This window comes from Triticum aestivum, chromosome 6D, assembly GCF_018294505.1.
Source record: "Triticum aestivum cultivar Chinese Spring chromosome 6D, IWGSC CS RefSeq v2.1, whole genome shotgun sequence".
In the NCBI taxonomy this organism is placed as follows: Eukaryota; Viridiplantae; Streptophyta; class Magnoliopsida; order Poales; family Poaceae; genus Triticum; species Triticum aestivum.
In genome coordinates this window covers 392,265,290-392,283,189 of record NC_057811.1, presented here as the reverse complement: position 1 = coordinate 392,283,189, position 17,900 = coordinate 392,265,290, and the positions used below count along the sequence as shown (strand labels likewise).

At 46.1% G+C, this 17,900-nt stretch overlaps 1 protein-coding gene across 1 annotated transcript; it reads left to right on the top strand.

Moving 5' to 3' along the window:
- Window positions 1-382: 382 nt before the first annotated feature.
- LOC123145307 (uncharacterized) lies at window positions 383-7,645 on the top strand. The gene is made up of 8 exons (XM_044564685.1): window positions 383-685; window positions 3,169-3,235; window positions 3,413-3,481; window positions 3,571-3,632; window positions 3,902-3,991; window positions 4,068-4,189; window positions 5,695-5,752; window positions 7,162-7,645. The coding sequence occupies exons 3-8, from the start codon at window positions 3,415-3,417 to the stop codon at window positions 7,360-7,362; spliced, it is 600 nt and encodes a 199-aa protein (XP_044420620.1). The 5' UTR covers window positions 383-685; window positions 3,169-3,235; window positions 3,413-3,414; the 3' UTR covers window positions 7,363-7,645.
- Window positions 7,646-17,900: the final 10,255 nt, after the last annotated feature.

Genomic DNA, 17,900 nt, shown 5'->3' with positions numbered 1-17,900 from the left:
TGGCCGGCCGGATGCGTGGTCTGCTAGAGATACTCTTACTCCCTCTGTCCACGAATAAGTGTACATCTAGCCTTTGTCCTAAGTCAAAGTTTGAAAAATAGCAGCATTTATGGAACTAAAATAATATTACTAGATTCTTTTTAACATGTACTTTCATAATTTACCAATTTGATTTTATATATGCTAGTACACTTTTCTGTAAAGTTGGTCAAATTTTTATAGTCCTGACTTAAGACAAAAGGTAGAAGTACACTTTTTCGCGGACGAAGGTAGTAGGTGGCAATTTCATGACCAACAGTGACCGGACAGTCCGTATGAACGCACAAGGATGATTTGCGGTGTCCGGTTGTTGTTCCTCTTAAAATTTTGCAAAATTCACCGTTTCGCAAATTCTCGGGGATCCGGACGCATCCCATATCTCTTCCTCCCCCTCTCCTCTCCTGACCTAATCTCGTGCTCCGGGCTTCAATCGGCTGCCGCGTTGTAGTTGCGCGTCGCCGCCGAAGCCTGACACGCCATCCGGCCGGGGTCTCTGCCGCCCTGCCACCCCTTCCCCTCCCCCCCGCGCCCCTCCAGGCCTCGTGCAGGCCGTTCCTCCTGCTCCGCCCCCCCTCGCGCGAACCTCCATCCGCCCCGGCGGGTATTCGTCTAGCGCCGGCCGTCCGGAGCTGCGCCTAGTCACTAGGTAACCACCTCTCCTTACTCCTCCCTCCTACTCCTTCCATCCCTCCCCTTCCATGCTCTTATTTTTTCTAGAATACCCTGCCATGCTCTTATTTCCTTTTCCTTTGTATACGTATTTGTATGAATTGCTGTTGATGGATGGCTGGTTCAGTTGGATTGTAGATCGCACATCGTTTATATTGTTTATTTATTTAAAGAGGGATGGCTGGTTCAGTTGTATTATAGATGCGCCAAACTGAACATGCACATATACTGATGCAATCCCTCTGTTTGGAAGAGTGGTCTCCGTTTAGTGTGAGTAGAGGAGATGGATTCTTTTTTGTTTATGTTTACTCTGTTTGACACACGGGGAGTAGAGGAGATTTTTGTTTTGTTTGGCTCTCGCAAAAATCGACAGAATGCCATGCTTTTCTTTGGAATTTGCCTAGACCATAGTATAAATTAGTTTGATTTTGCTTGATTGCACACTTTGTTTTATTTACTTCTTTTGATAAAATAGAATGGTTGTTTTATTTGAAATTGGTGATGAATAATTGCCATAGGTTTCAGATTGTGTTCATGTAGTGGCTGCTTGTGTTTGATGATGGATAATTGATTGTGTCCATTTGGTCTGGCTTTTCTTGTACTGGTTGTACATGTTGGGTGAAGTGCAAGGGGAAGCAGATGTGGATGGGCACCATGCAGTCCTACTCCCTCCTTCCATCTATATAGGGCCTAATGTGTTTTTCAAGACCGTCTTTGACTATTGATAAGATTAATAGTACGTGAGATGTATCATGTGATAATTATATTATTGGGAGCTCCTTTCACATACGAATTTGACGATATGCTTTGTGTAAGTTGCATGTCATATATTATTGCTCTAACATTTGGTCAAAGTTAGCCTTGAAAAACGCATTAGGCCCTATATAGATGGAAGGAGGGAGTAGATGGGATAATTTTACAATGTAGGGGTTGGTTTGTGTGGTTCATGTACCTTGAGATGATGTTACCTGACGTGCACACTTGATAGATGCAGTGAGCTATGTCTGCAGTTGTCAATCGTTTAGTTTTTTGTTATGTATTTGTGCCATAAGTTCAAAGCAATGTTTGGGAAATCGTTTTTAAGCGACGCTTAGGCGCTGAGTGATGGCTTACCGCCTCGCTTCTGCCCTAGGCAATGGTTTAACACTAGGCGAAATTTAGCGAGATTTCGGCAGCGGTTTAGCGCTAGGTGCTGGTTTAGTGTGCACTTCACGCGGTTAGGCGAGCGAAAGCACTGGGAAATCTATCAGGCTGGAGCTGAAGTTGACTAGGCGGGAGGGGGAAATGGGGGTAATAAGGGCTGGGTGAAATTGGGTTTTTGGCTCGGGTTAGAAGGGAGGGGACAGGAGAGAGTGTTGCGGTAGCTGATGGCAACATTTGATACTATTCTTTGATAGGTTCACACCGTTAAAATTTCCTGTAACACATAATTACCCCATGCACTCATTTATGCGACACAACATGCGGTACCTGTTGTTAAATCCAAAACTAAGGGGCAATGTCTGTTTCCTCAAGTTCTCTTTTATTGTTTATGGTTCTAGACAGGTGAAATATGCTTCTGCTTGGCTGCTTGGGCAATTGATGGCAACATGCCATTTATCTTATTATTAGGCTATGTTTGTTTGAAATGAACTCCATTTTAGGCTTTTACCTGCTATTTTGCTTGCTGTGTGAACCTGTTGTGTGTTTACAATGGTGTGAACTGCATTTTACATGCTATTTCAATTATTTATGTGATAGGTTTCCTATTTTCCTGTGAATATTATTCAAAAGCAGCCAAAGTCTGTTGAATTTCGAAAAAAAAACGCTCAAGCGCCCAACTGCTCTTAAGCTGTGGCCTTCCGCTTCGCTTACGCTTTCCGCTTACGCTTTCCGCTTACGCTTTCTGCTTTTTTTAACATTGGCTCAAAGGTTGGTATTGATCATCGCTTTCTGTTATATACTCGTGCCATCAGTTCTTGGTATTCGTCTTGGAAGAATGAATATGCTTTGGTTTTAAATCTCTGTCCATGTACAAGTCACAAGTTTGATTTTTTGGGGGTGAAAATATCTCTACAAATTTGATTGAAGTGAAACAATGTGCAAAATTTGTATGAATATGCTGAATTTTGTGTAAAAATTTAATTGCATATGTTGGTGAATTTGAACAAAATTACATAAATTCAGAAACCTCTTCAACTTTGAAAGAACATGTGTAGTACTATAATTTAGAACTCACACTACAAAAATGAAATTTTCCTTCAGGGTCATTAGGGGGCATTACGGACTATTCAGACTCAATCCACAGTTTCACTGTTGTTCCAACCAAACAACTGTCAGCTTTCTCACAGCTGCTTTCCCAAATTTCACAGCAGCTTTTCCAAAATCTTCAGCTGAACCAATCACACCCTAATGATTTTATTTACTGCTCCATATTAATTCTACACTTACTAAGAGTCTAATTATATCCCTTTTGAACAGGGCATCAACATTGTCAATTGGAGAGGCTTGGAGCTGCTTCAGCATCCTCAGGAGAGCAGCAAACAAGGTAATCTGCTGTTCCTAGCTTCTATACACATTTTTTTTGTGAATTAAAAAAATAGTAAAATGTATTCCTGTATTGGCGCTTTTCCAAAATGGCAAATTACGTATCTGTATCAGCCCGATACTGATACACCTGTCCGTATCGGTGCATTTTAGTGATTCTTTCCCTAATTGCTTTCAGATATGGATTCAGTGCCACTCACTGCTGAAGCTATTGCTTTTACTGAGAAAAAGATGGACATGACTCTGGGTATGCTATTTATTTGTTGTTTGTTCTGTGACGCTATTCATATCTTGGAGATTAACTTAGCTCATGGTTTTTCTTGTGTGTTTATACAGAGGATATTATTAAGATGTCAAAGAAAAAAGGTCCTGCAGGCAAGAAAGCCCCTAGACAGCAGGTAGGCCTTATAATTCATTTGAGTGTGCCCCTCTTCGCCATGGACAGGGGTGCATGGAAGCTTGCTATCCATGTGCCAGAACCATGAGTTGGTCGCGAGATCTTATAGAGACTAAAGCCCCTAAACATTTGAGTGTGCCCCTCTTCACCTCTAGCCTATCCCAACTTGTTTGGGACTAAAGGCTTTGTTGTTGTTGTTGTGCCCCTCTTCCTTTACATTGTTAATGTACTGCCAAGTTCTGATAATTACCATACTTTCTGTAATCACAGGTAAAAAAGCGTCCTTTCCAGAATGGTAATAGTAATCAAGGGAAGGCAAAGGTTCAGCGATTTCATGAGTCTAGATCATCTATACGACAAGTATGTTATGCCACTCAAAGTTACTGTTTATAGATTGCCTTATGTTTGGTTTTCTAATGTTGCTTTGGTTTGTTAGGGTGTTCTGGCACAAAGGAGGTCAAATCTTGATGCAAATCAGTTCCAAATCACAAAGCAGGCTGCAAACAAGGCTGCTACTATGCATGTGCGCGGTAGGGCTGACAGATGGAACAAACCAAGGTATCAACAAATCACTACAATGTTATCTATCTGTCTTTGTGTAGTTACTCTAGTCACTTTATCTGAACAAACAAATTATGAACAGGTAAACAATGGTTCTTTTATTGCTTATGATAAGCTGGCATTCAAGGACCCGTTAAATAATTTGACTTGCACCTTTGGGTCTATTGACTGAAGTTATGGTGCTGGTGTTTCTGTTGAACCCATATTAATTTTGCTGCTATCTGTATTCCATTGGTTCACATGGAAGTATAAACATCAACCAACTTCATAGTATTGTGGCACAAGGCCTACTTTTTGGTTGAAGTGTGAGAAATACACGATGAATAAGAGTTGCAGTAAACTGAGCAGATCATATTGGATTGCATGGTTATCTAAGGGCCTTAAACTCACAAAGCTATGGATTACTTTTATTATGGCTGTTCGATCAAAAACTTTTATTCTGGCTGTAATGGACTGATGGTCAAATTTGTGAAGCTGCTGGAACACCTTGGATGTACATCTGGTGTTGCCTTACATACAACAAGGCTATTTATGATGTATTAGCAGTTGGACTGGTGCTATTTTTGGGCGGTCAACCTTGTTCTCATTTGCTGACTTGGTAGGAGCTGGATATGATACTTTCTAGCATCTGATACCACTGCCCACTGGACACCACAGATTCTTTGTATGACCAGAGATAAAGTGATTTTGACCACTAGCTCTATCGTGCAGACGATAAGCTTTTGTTTGTTCATGAAAACAGTGTGAATGTAGGTTAAGTGTGTTCACACCAACAAAATTGTCGTATGCTGCATCTCAGTAATTTATTTTTGCTGCTGTTCTCATATGCCTGATTGGTTGTATCATAGTGTTGTGCATTATTGCCAGTGCTATCTTGGATTTCGATCAGCAAGTGCTCTATGTTTTCAATTGTTCACTGGTTCTCAGCAAAGAAGCTAGCCACGTTTCCGCAGTTCAACAGGGTGATAGTATATCATGGTATCTCATGATTTTTCTTGTCAAGAATCATCCCAGTACGCTGTGCTGTATGGAGGCTGCCTTACGGGGCCAACTGATGTGATAACTTTCCCTGATTCCTAGCATGCCTTTGGGTTGATTCTGTCTCAGCAGTCTAACTTGCTATTATGAGCTTAACGGTCTGACCAAGCAGTAAAATTGTGTCAACTGGGAAAGTTGTTGGATTGTCTGCATTCATTTGGTGGATGTAACAGTATAGGATGTCGAGGCCTTATGGATCAAGTGGAATCTATATATGCAGTCTTTGATCAGAAATCAGTTATAGTTATCATTTTATTGTTTTGTTTTGTTCAAAAACATGGTATGTGCACCTGATTTAGAACATAGAGAATTCTTATTTTGAAGAGTATGGTGATTGTGCTTTACCGTCATGAAGCACAGACCATTAAAACTACCTGTTTGGTTCTCTGTTGCACACGATGTTGCACACGATTCTTGGTAGGCAACTCCTCATGTGGGCCACTAATGTTTTGCTCTGTATGCAGTGGTCCGTCTACCTCAGCACAGAGGAGGCCCGTAAGCGAGGCTCTTCAGAACAGCAAGGTACAAACTGATTTGAAATGGAAGTAGACTTAGCAATATAAACTATGATCATTGGTCTTTAAGTATTTGAGGACAAGCCTTTCAATTTTATTGTTATTTAGTGTGTAAACCTTGTTGATCTATTTGTCCACTTGCTTCAGTTCTCTACCTTGTAGGAATGGGAGCACCATTGTAGCACAGCTAGTAGCTATTTTTTATATCTAATTAGCATTCTGATTGCCTAGAGGCAGCCTCTCTGCATTGCACTTTGCCAAGAGGTCCTGGGTTCGAACCAGCCTCTCTGCATTGCACTTTGCAGGGGTAAGACTAGGTTCCTATAATCCCTCCCCAGACCCCACCTTGTGTGGGAGCTTCTATGCACTGGGTCTGTCCTTTAGCATTCTGATTGTCTAGGTATTTGATGCCAACCTTTTCACTTGTTTTATGCTTAATCAAAAACGTTGTGCTAAGAGAAAATGTTACCTCCAAAAAAGGATACTTGTGGTACCAGGATTCTATTCTTGTTTCAGAATAGGCCATGCTGATCTGAATCAGTTATCCAATATTACCAGTATTGTTTGGTGGTACATGTATTTAATACTCCACATGTTTAGTTGAAGGTACTTGCCAGATATCAATCCCACAAAGTTGTTTGTCACCCTGTGTATGCCGTGGTCACATATATGCCTGCTAAAAGTGATCACTGATGGGGATGCGGTTACAGAAGAGATCACACCAGTTTGCTATTCTAAAGGGTACTGCAGGGATGGCTATCTAAGGGGAAGAAATATAATCTCTCCGTCCCATAATATAAGAGCGTTTTTGACACTAGTGACACACTAGTGTAAAAAACGCTCTTATATTATGGGACGGAGGGAGTAGATGTTTATATGCCTTTTATGGTAGGTAGTGGAGCCAGTTATGAGATTTGGTTTTTTACTTGGAAGACATCAATACACATTTAGACATATCTTTCTCCGATTAGAGTAGTTAAAAACTAGATTGGCATATGAAGGTATTCTTGTGCATGCATGGAAAGTTGCTTAAAAACGACTTCATACCCAACTCCTAGTAACATCTCTTGATGTGTGTTTGTTTTGCACGCCTTTCCACTACGGAAAAATAGCATCTTCTTTGCAGAGTGACATCTAGCATTTTAAGCGCCCTTTTGTATTGTATTTTGCACAAATGTTGGTTCCAGCCCTTATTTTGAGATCATGTAGGAAACCATAGTATATGATATCTTATTCATGTGTTTTTTCTATTGCAACGTTTTTTTGCACCTCGATGACAAACATGAAACACGCTGGTTTTTCTTGAGTTGCATGAGACATGAAACCCTGCCTAAACATTTCATATTTGTATTGCATTTGTTGTCCACCTAATACATTTTTTTAGCATTGCTAATAATGTTTTCTTTCTGTTGCTAGGGTAAGGAGATGCAGAATGAGCCTCCAAGGACAATGGATGCGCTCTTTGCACAGATGAAGCAGCAGCGGATGAGGGTCATGCCACCGCAGCAATCAAAAGCTCCGACCCATGTCCATCAGTTTAACCAGCAGCGGCGTGGTCAGCAGCAGCGGCGAGGCAGAGGGGGATATGGTGTCCGCAGCGGTGGTGGTAACCGATGAGCATGGCATCCATATAGAATATTAGAGCCCTTATCACCGGTGTTCCTCGGAAGGGAGAAGAAGCCTCACCCCTGGAATTCTACCTGGCCATGTCTTGCCTCTCGTATTTGTATTCTCTGCGAGCTGTGAACAGAATCTTAACTGAAGTTTACAGGCAGTTTCCTAGTCGCTTGTTTCGAGTTTCAATTTCCGCATGTGTAATGGTCGATGGAATGTACGGGAATTGTTTGCTAGTCCTTTGATTCCTACCGTATTACTATTACATATGGGAGTTGGTATATCACTGACTGTTTTGGTTGGTAACTATCGTAGTCAGGCAGATTGAGAGTAAAACGGCAAAGGTGAACTGTTGCGTTTATCTTTCTAATGATAATAATAATTTAATGAAAGCAGATGTTCTCCTATGTTGCTTTACTCTCCCTAGACGCTGGTGGTTCTTGGGCTAGCAAGGGGTGGTAGTTGCGCCATCTAGGGTTCCTGTTTTTTCGTGAGGTCTCCTTGCTAATGCATCTGGAAGTTTTATAGGAACGGCGGGGTCTTGCGGAGGGGACCGCTGCCATCTATGAAGCTGTTATTTTGGAACTGCCATGGCATGGGTAATGCTGCGGCAATCCGTGCTTTGCTTGATGTCCAGCGGTCATGTAACCCCGAGGTTTTGTTCATATCGGAAACGCTTTTCGACAGCTACCTGGCGGAGTGTCTGCCTTTAAGCCAACTCCACCGCGCGACCCCATCCTGTCCGGCCCCGTTCGTTTAGGGTAAAACGGACAAACCAGACGGCCCAGCGTGCGGGCGTAAACGGACTTTTGTCCGTTTTGTGTCCGCTTTCGACCCATCCCCGGCCCAAGTTTGCGCCGATTTTGGGGTGAAACGGACAGCGCGCGGACGGGCGGGACACGCGCGCTTGTCCTCCCCTGGCCCGCCTGTCGGTGCCACAAAGCAAAAACCCCCCGCGCCCCATTTGGCGCCATTTCCCCCAAACCCTCCCACGTCCCTCCCGCCGCCCCCTCCCTCCCCCGTCCATGCCCGACGCCCAGCCGAATTCCGGCGGCCCGGCCGTCGTCCCGCCACCAAAGGTGAAGAAGAAGGCGGCCAAGGCACCAAGGAAACCGCGGTCGGAGTGCACGCCGGAGGAGATCGCCAAGTTGGACGCGAAATCGGCGAAGAGGAGGGGCCGGAGAGCGGTCGTCAAGGTCAATGCCCCCGCGGCCAAGTTCGCCGACGAGAAGGAGGACATCATCAACAAAGCGCATGCCCTCCTCATGCTTGGCATGGGCCGTCCGGCTGGTTTCCCTGCAACGGCCGCCGGCCCGGCGAGCACAGGCTCGTCGGTCGCCCGGCCTCCGCACTGCCAGTCGCCGACGTCGCCGACCACGCCCATGTCACCCGGCTTTCCTCCGCCAAGGCACGACGGCCAGACCCGTTTCTCGGGGTCGTCCGACGTTGGCGTGTTCGCGCCGTCCACACCGCGCCCCTCGGCCGTCATCGACCTCAACGTCACGCGTGGGTCCAGCAGCGGCGGCCGGCCGTTCGTCGAGATGCAAAGAAAGCAAGCACGGGCACCATGCCGCCCCCGCATCTTGTTTGACGGAATGCCAACACCAACGCCACCGGTCGACGACCCCTTCTACAACCAGTACATGGAGGACGTGATCTTCGAGGGTGGGCAGGGCCGTGCCTACGACCCCGACGAGACCCAAAGTCAGGATGGCCGCGCCCAATACGTCCCCGATGAAGAGGCCGACGACCGTGCTGACTACGACCATGGTGACTCGTGGCATGAAGACGATGACATCTAGTGCGAAGGTGATGGTGATGAAGAAGAAGGCAATGACGTTGATATTAGTGGCGAGCCATTGTTCATTGACGAGCTCACCCAAAGAGCGGAAGCACAAAAAAAGAGGAAGAGCATTCGCACGGGTTCATATACACAAGATGAGGACAAGTTGATTTGCTAATGTTGGATGGAGATTAGCCAAGATCCGAGGACCGGCGCGCAACATAAGGGCCTTGTTTTTTGGACGAGAGTCCATAAAACATTCCATGAAAGGAAGATGTTTGAGCCCTACCAAATTACAAGCAACCGTGGCATCACCTCGATTTAAAAGAGGTGATTGTTCATCCAACAAGAGTGCAACAAGTATTGCGCCGCATTTGAGAGCATTGAAGCACGGCCCGTGAGTGGTCTCGGCGTTGGGGACATGGTATGCTCTCCTCATCCTAGTCCTTTCCTTGCTACGGCCATGAGACTTCGGCCTTGTATATGTTTGCATGTTCAATTGTTGTTGATCATGTGGTGTAGGCATTTCAATCTTTGGAGGCATTCAAGGCCCGGCACAATGACAAGCCATTCACTCTTACGCATTGTTGGACGATCAACAATTGCCCTAAGTTCAAGGACCAATACCGTGAACTTCAAAGGAAGAGAGGCATGAAGACGGCCAAGTTCGCCGGAGGTGGAGATGGCGAGGCGTTGAAGAGCCGAGGGGCAAGACCAACTCCAAGGTTGACGACATACGTGATGCCTCATCCATGGCATTGCATGACACTTTGCATGGCATGATGTCTCAAAAGGATGTGAGGGACGAGAAGAAGCGGCAAAGCAAGGACGAGCAAATGAAGCAATACCTAGACCTTCAAAGGAAGAAGCTTGAGATGGAGGAGGCGGCCAAGAGGAGGAAGATCGACATGGAGGAGGCGGCCCGGCAAAGGCAGCTCGACATCGAGGCCGGCAATGTCAAGGCCAGGCAGAGGCAGCTCGACATCGAGGCCACCAGTGCCGCCACCAAAGCGAAGGAGGTGACCCTTGCGATCATGAGCGTGTACTTGTCCAAGATGAGCGAGAAGACGAGGGCCTGGTTCAAGGCCAGGCAGAAGGAGATACTCGACGCCGACGGCCTGAACTAGGTCGTCCGATCGGCTGTGGTCGTTCTTTTTGGAGGCTGGCATGGGTGTCGCCCGCCCGCTAGGCCGCTGGCTGTGTGCCGGCGAGAAAAACATTCATTTTGGAGGCCGGCTGTGTTGCCGGCCGCTGGCTGTGTTGCCGGCGAGGACAACTATTCATTTTGGAGGCTGGCTGTGTTGCCGGCCGCTGGCTGATGCCGACGGTGGACATGTAGGCCGCTGGCTCTGTTGCCGGCATGATGAACTGGACGCTGGCCTGATGAACTAGTGCTTGGCATTTGAAACATAGCTTTTTTTAAATAGACGCGGACATGATGGGGCAAACGGATGCAGCCGCGTGCTGGGCGCACGACCACCGCATCCCAGGACACGCCCGGACACTGTTGGAAATATGCCCTAGAGGCAATAATAAATGGTTATTATTATATTTCTTTGTTCATGGTAATTGTCTATTATTCATGCTATAATTGTATTGTCCGGAAATCGTGATACATGTGTGAATACATAGACCACAACCTGTCCCTAGTAAGCCTCTAGTTGACTAGCTCGTTGATCAACAGATAGTCACGGTTTCCTGACTATGGACATTGGATGTCATTGATAACGGGATCACATCATTAGGAGAATGATGTGATGGACAAGACCCAATCCTAAGCATAGCATAAAAGATCGTGTAGTTTCGTTTGCTAGAGCTTTTCCAATGTCAAGTATCTTTTCCTTAGACCATGAGATCGTGCAACTCCCGGATACCGTAGGAGTGCTTTGGGTGTGCCAAACGTCACAACGTAACTGGGTGACTATAAAGGTGCACTACGGGTATCTCCGAAAGTGTCTGTTGGGTTGGCACGGATCGAGACTGGGATTTGTCACTCCGTATGACGGAGAGGTTGGGCCCACTCGGTAATGCATCATCATAATGAGCTCAATATGACTAAGGCGTTAGTCACGGGATCATGCATTGCGGTACGAGTAAAGAGACTTGCCGGTAACGAGATTGAACAAAGGATTGGGATACCGACGATCGAATCTCGGGCAAGTAACATACCGATTGACAAAGGGAATTGCATACGGATTGATTGAATCCTCGACACCGTGGTTCATCCGATGAGATCATCGTGGAGCATGTGGGAGCCAACATGGGTATCCAGATCCCGCTGTTGGTTATTGACCGGAGAGGCGTCTCGGTCATGTCTGCATGTCTCCCGAACCCGTAGGGTCTACACACTTAAGGTCCGGTGACGCTAGGGTTGTAGAGATATATGTATGCGGAAACCCGAAAGTTGTTCGGAGTCCCGGATGAGATCCCGGACGTCACGAGAGGTTCCGGAATGGTCCGGAGGTGAAGAATTATATATAGGAAGTCCAGTTTCGGCCACCGGGAAAGTTTCGGGGGTTATCGGTATTGTACCGGGACCACCGGAAGGGTCCCGGGGGTCCACCGGGTGGGGCCACCTGTCCCGGAGGGCCCCGTGGGCTGAAAGTGGAAGGGAACCAGCCCCTAGTGGGCTGGGGCACCCCCCTTGGGCCTCCCCCCCATGCGCCTAGGGTTGGGAACCCTAGGGGGGGGGGGAGTTCCCCCTTGCCTTGGGGGGCAAGGCACCCCTCCCCCCCCCACTTGGCCGCCGCCCCCCCTTGGATCTGATCTCCAGGGGCCGGCGCCCCCCAGGGGGCCTATATAAAGGGGGGGGAGGGAGGGCAGCACAGAACAGCCTTGGGCGCCTCCCTCCTCCCCTGCAACACCTCTCTCTCTCTCGTAGTAGCTCGGCGAAGCCCTGCACGAGACCCGCTACATCCACCACCACGCCGTCGTGCTGCTGGATCTCCATCAACCTCTCCTTCCCCCTTGCTGGATCAAGGAGGAGGAGACGTCGCTGCACCGTACGTGTGTTGAACGCGGAGGTGCCGTCCGTTCGGCACTCGGTCATCGGTGATTTGGATCACGGCGAGTACGACTCCGTCATCCACGTTCATTGGAACGCTTCCGCTCGCGATCTACAAGGGTACGTAGATGCACTCCCTTCCCTTCGTTGCTAGTACACTCCATAGATGCATCTTGGTGAACGTAGGAAAATTTTAAAATTATGCTACGATTCCCAACAGTGGCATCATGAGCCAGGCCTATGCGTAGTTACTATGCACGAGTAGAACACAAAGCAGTTGTGGGCGTTGAGTTTGCCAATTCTTCTTGCCGCTACTAGTCGTTTCTTGTTTCGGCGGCATTGTAGGATGAAGCGGCCCGGACCGACCTTACACGTACGCTTACGTGAGACAGGTTCCACCGACTGACATGCACTAGTTGCATAAGGTGGCTAGCGGGTGTCTGTCTCTCCTACTTTAGTCGGAACAGATTCGATGAAAAGGGTCCTTATGAAGGGTAAATAGAAATTGGCAAATCACGTTGTGGTCATACGTAGGTAAGAAAACGTTCTTGCTAGAAACCTACAAACCACGTAAAAAACTTGCAACAACAATTAGAGGACGTCTAACTTGTTTTTGCAGCAAGTGCTATGTGATGTGATATGGCCAGAAGATGTGATGAATGATATATGTGATGTATGAGATTGATCATATTCTTGTAATAGGAATCACGACTTGCATGTCGATGAGTATGACAACCGGCAGGAGCCATAGGAGTTGTCTTTATTATTTTGCATGACCTGCGTGTCATTGAATAACGCCATGTAATTTACTTTACTTTGTTGCTAAACGCGTTAGCTATACAAGTAGAAGTAATCGTTGGCGTGACGACTTCATGAAGACACAATGATGGAGATCATGGTGTCATGCCGGTGACAAAGATGATCATGGTGCCCCGAAGATGGAGATCAAAGGAGCATGAGGATGTTGGCCATATCATGTCACTATTTGATTGCATGTGATGTTTATCATGTTTTTGCATCTTATTTGCTTAGAACGACGGTAGCAAGTAGGATGATCCCTTATAATAATTTCAAGAAAGTGTTCACCCTAACTGTGCACCGTTGCGAAGGTTCGTTGTTTCGAAGCACCACGTGATGATCGGGTGTGATAGATTCTAACGTTCGAATACAACGGGTGTTGACGAGCCTAGCATGTACAGACATGGCCTCGGAACACACGCAATACACTTAGGTTCACTTGACGAGCCTAGCATGTACAGACATGGCCTCGGAACACGGAGGACCGAAAGGTCGAGCATGAGTCGTATAGAAGATACGATCAACATGGAGATGTTCACCGATCTTGACTAGTCCGTCTCACGTGATGATCGGACACGGCCTAGTCGAATTCGGATCATGTTTCACTTAGATGACTAGAGGGATGTCTATCTGAGTGGGAGTTCATTAAATAATTTGATTATATGAACTTAATTATCATGAACTTAGTCTAAATCTTTACACTATGTATTGTAGATCAAATGGCCCACGTTGTCCTCAATTTCAACGCGTTCCTAGAGAAAACCAAGCTGAAAGATGATGGCAGCAACTATACGGACTGGGTTCGGAACCTGAGGATCATCCTCATAGCTGCCAAGAAAGATTATGTCTTAGAAGCACCGCTAGGTGAAGCACCCATCCCAGAGAACCAAGACGTTATGAACGCTTGGCAGCAGCGTGCTGATGATTACTCCCTCGTTCAGTGCGGCATGCTTTACAGCTTAGAACCGGGTCTCCAAAAGCGTTTTGAGAAACATGGAGCATATGAGATGTTCGAGGAGCTGAAACTGGTTTTTCAAGCTCATGCCCGGGTCGAGAGATATGATGTCTCCGACAAGTTCTTCAGCTGTAAAATGGAGGAGAACAGTTCTGTTAGTGAGCACATACTCAGAATGTCTGGGTTGCACAACCGCTTGTCTCAGCTGGGAGTTAATCTCCCGGATGACGCGGTTATTGACAGAATCCTCCAGTCGCTTCCACCAAGCTACAAGAGCTTTGTGATGAACTACAATATGCAGGGGATGGAAAAGACCATTCCCGAGGTATATTCAATGCTGAAATCAGCTGAGATAGAGATCAGAAAAGAACATCAAGTGTTGATGGTGAATAAAACCACTAAGTTCAAGAAGGGCAAGGGTAAGAAGAACTTCAAGAAGGACGGCAAGGGAGTTGCCGTGCCCGGTAAGCCAGTTACCGGGAAGAAGTCAAAGAATGGACCCAAGCCCGAGACTGAGTGCTTTTATTGCAAGGGAAGTGGTCACTGGAAGCGGAACTGCCCCAAATATTTAGCGGATAAGAAGAAGGCCGGCAACACCCAAGGTATATGTGATATACAAGTAATTGATGTGTACCTTACCAGTACTCGTAGTAGCTCCTGGGTATTTGATACCGGTGCGGTTGCTCATATTTGTAACTCAAAGCAGGAACTACGGAATAAACGGAGACTGGCAAAGGACGAGGTGACGATGCGCGTCGGGAATGGTTCCAAGGTCGATGTGATCGCCGTTGGCACGCTACCTCTGCATCTACCCACGGGATTAGTTTTAAACCTCAATAATTGTTATTTAGTGCCAGCTTTGAGCATGAACATTGTATCTGGATCTCGTTTAATTCGAGATGGCTACTCATTTAAATCTGAGAATAATGGTTGTTCTATTTATTTGAGAGATATGTTTTATGGTCATGCCCCGCTGGTCAATGGTTTATTTTTGATGAATCTCGAACGTGATGTTACACATGTTCATAGTGTGAATACCAAAAGATGTAAGGTTGATAACGATAGTCCCACATACTTGTGGCACTGCCGCCTTGGTCACATTGGTGTCAAGCGCATGAAGAAGCTCCATGCAGATGGACTTTTGGAGTCTCTTGATTACGAATCATTTGACACGTGCGAACCATGCCTCATGGGTAAGATGACCAAGACTCCGTTCTCCGGAACAATGGAGCGAGCAACCAACTTATTGGAAATCATACATACCGATGTGTGTGGTCCAATGAGTGTTGAGGCTCGCGGAGGATATCGTTATGTTCTCACTCTCACTGATGATTTAAGTAGATATGGGTATGTCTACCTGATGAAACACAAGTCTGAAACCTTTGAAAAGTTCAAGGAATTTCAGAGTGAGGTTGAGAATCAACGTGACAGGAGAATAAAATTCCTACGATCAGATCGTGGTGGAGAATATTTAAGTCACGAGTTTGGTGCACACTTAAGGAAATGTGGAATAGTTTCACAACTCACGCCGCCTGGAACACCTCAGAGAAATGGTGTGTCCGAACGTCGTAATCGCACTCTATTAGATATGGTGCGATCTATGATGTCTCTTACCGATTTACCGCTCTCATTTTGGGGCTATGCTTTAGAGACTGCCGCATTCACTTTAAATAGGGCTCCGTCGAAATCCGTTGAGACGACACCGTATGAATTATGGTTTGGGAAGAAACCTAAGCTGTCGTTTCTAAAAGTTTGGGGATGCGATGCTTATGTCAAGAAACTTCAACCTGAAAAGCTCGAACCCAAATCGGAAAAATGCGTCTTCATAGGATACCCTAAGGAAACTATTGGGTATACCTTCTACCTCAGATCCGAAGGCAAGATCTTCGTTGCCAAGAACGGGTCCTTCCTAGAGAAGGAGTTTCTCTCGAAAGAATTGAGTGGGAGGAAAGTGGAACTTGATGAGGTGATAGTCACCCCTTCCGAACCGGAAAGTAGCGCAGCGCGGGAAAATGTTCCTGTGGTGCCTACACCGACTGGGGAGGAAGTTAATGATGATGATCATGAATCTTCAGATCAAGTTGCTGAACTTCGTAGGTCCACAAGGACACGTTCCGCACCAGAGTGGTACGGCAACCCTGTCCTGGAAATCATGTTGTTAGACAACGGTGAACCTTCGAACTATGAAGAAGCGATGGCGGGCCCGGATTCCGACAAATGGCTAGAAGCCATGAAATCCGAGATAGAATCCATGTATGAAAACAAAGTATGGACTTTGACTGACTTGCCCGATGAGCGGCGAGCCATAGAAAACAAATGGATCTTTAAGAAGAAGACGGACGCAGATGGTAATGTGACCATCTACAAAGCTCGACTTGTCGCTAAGGGTTATCGACAAGTTCAAGGGGTTGACTACGATGAGACTTTCTCACCCGTAGCGAAGCTGAAGTCCGTCCGAATCATGTTAGCAATTGCCGCATACTATGATTATGAGATATGGCAGATGGACGTCAAAACGGCATTCCTTAACGGCTTCCTTAAGGAAGAGTTGTATATGATGCAGCTGGAAGGTTTTGTCGATCCTAAGAATGCTAACAAAGTATGCAAGTTTCAACGCTCAATTTATGGGCTGGTGCAAGCATCTCGGAGTTGGAACATTCGCTTTGATGAGATGATCAAAGCGTTTGGGTTTACACAGACTTATGGAGAAGCCTGTGTTTACAAGAAAGTGAGTGGGAGCTCTGTAGCATTTCTCATATTATATGTGGATGACATACTATTGATGGGAAATGATATAGAATTCTTGGAAAGTATAAAGGCCTATTTGAATAAGTGTTTTTCAATGAAGGACCTTGGAGAAGCTGCTTATATATTAGGCATCAAAATCTATAGAGATAGATCAAGACGCCTCATTGGTCTTTCACAGAGTACATACCTTGACAAGATATTGAAGAAGTTCAGTATGGATCAGTCCAAGAAGGGGTTCTTGCCTGTATTGCAAGGTGTGCAATTGAGCACGGCTCAATGCCCGACCACGGCAGAAGATATAGAACAGATGAGTGTCATCCCCTATGCCTCGGCCATAGGGTCTATTATGTATGCCATGCTGTGTACCAGACCTGATATAAACCTTGCCGTAAGTTTGGTAGGAAGGTACCAAAGTAATCCCGGCAAGGAACACTGGACAGCGGTCAAGAATATCCTGAAGTACCTGAAGAGGACTAAGGATATGTTTCTCGTTTATGGAGGTGACGAAGAGCTCGTCGTAAAGGGTTACGTCGACGCTAGCTTCGACACAGATCTGGATGACTCGAAGTCACAGACCGGATACGTGTATATTTTGAATAGAGGAGCAGTAAGCTGGTGCAGTTGCAAGCAAAGCGTCGTGGCGGGATCTACATGTGAAGCGGAGTACATGGCAGCCTCAGAGGCAGCACAGGAAGCAGTCTGGATGAAGGAGTTCATTACCGACCTAGGGGTGATTCCCAATGCGTCGGGCCCAATGACTCTCTTCTGTGACAACACTGGAGCTATTGCCCTTGCGAAGGAGCCCAGGTTTCACAGGAAGACCAGGCATATCAAGCGTCGCTTCAACTCCATTCGTGAAAGTGTTCAAAATGGAGACATAGATATTTGTAAAGTACACACGGACCTGAATGTAGCAGATCCGTTGACTAAACCTCTCCCTAGGGCAAAACATGATCAACACCAGGACGCAATGGGTGTTCGATTCATCACAATGTAACTAGATTATTGACTCTAGTGCAAGTGGGAGACTGTTGGAAATATGCCCTAGAGGCAATAATAAATGGTTATTATTATATTTCTTTGTTCATGGTAATTGTCTATTATTCATGCTATAATTGTATTGTCCGGAAATCGTGATACATGTGTGAATACATAGACCACAACCTGTCCCTAGTAAGCCTCTAGTTGACTAGCTCGTTGATCAACAGATAGTCACGGTTTCCTGACTATGGACATTGGATGTCATTGATAAC

What these genes read in the sequence shown, in the direction of transcription:
- LOC123145307 (XM_044564685.1), top strand. Translation starts at nt 3,415, where the DNA reads ATGGATTCAGTGCCACTCACTGCTGAAGCTATTGCTTTTACTGAGAAA. An exon ending in AAAGATGGACATGACTCTGG is followed by an intron (nt 3,482 to 3,570) that starts GTATGCTATTTA and finishes GTGTTTATACAG; the next exon opens with AGGATATTATTAAGATGTCA. An exon ending in GACAGATGGAACAAACCAAG is followed by an intron (nt 4,190 to 5,694) that starts GTATCAACAAAT and finishes CTCTGTATGCAG; the next exon opens with TGGTCCGTCTACCTCAGCAC.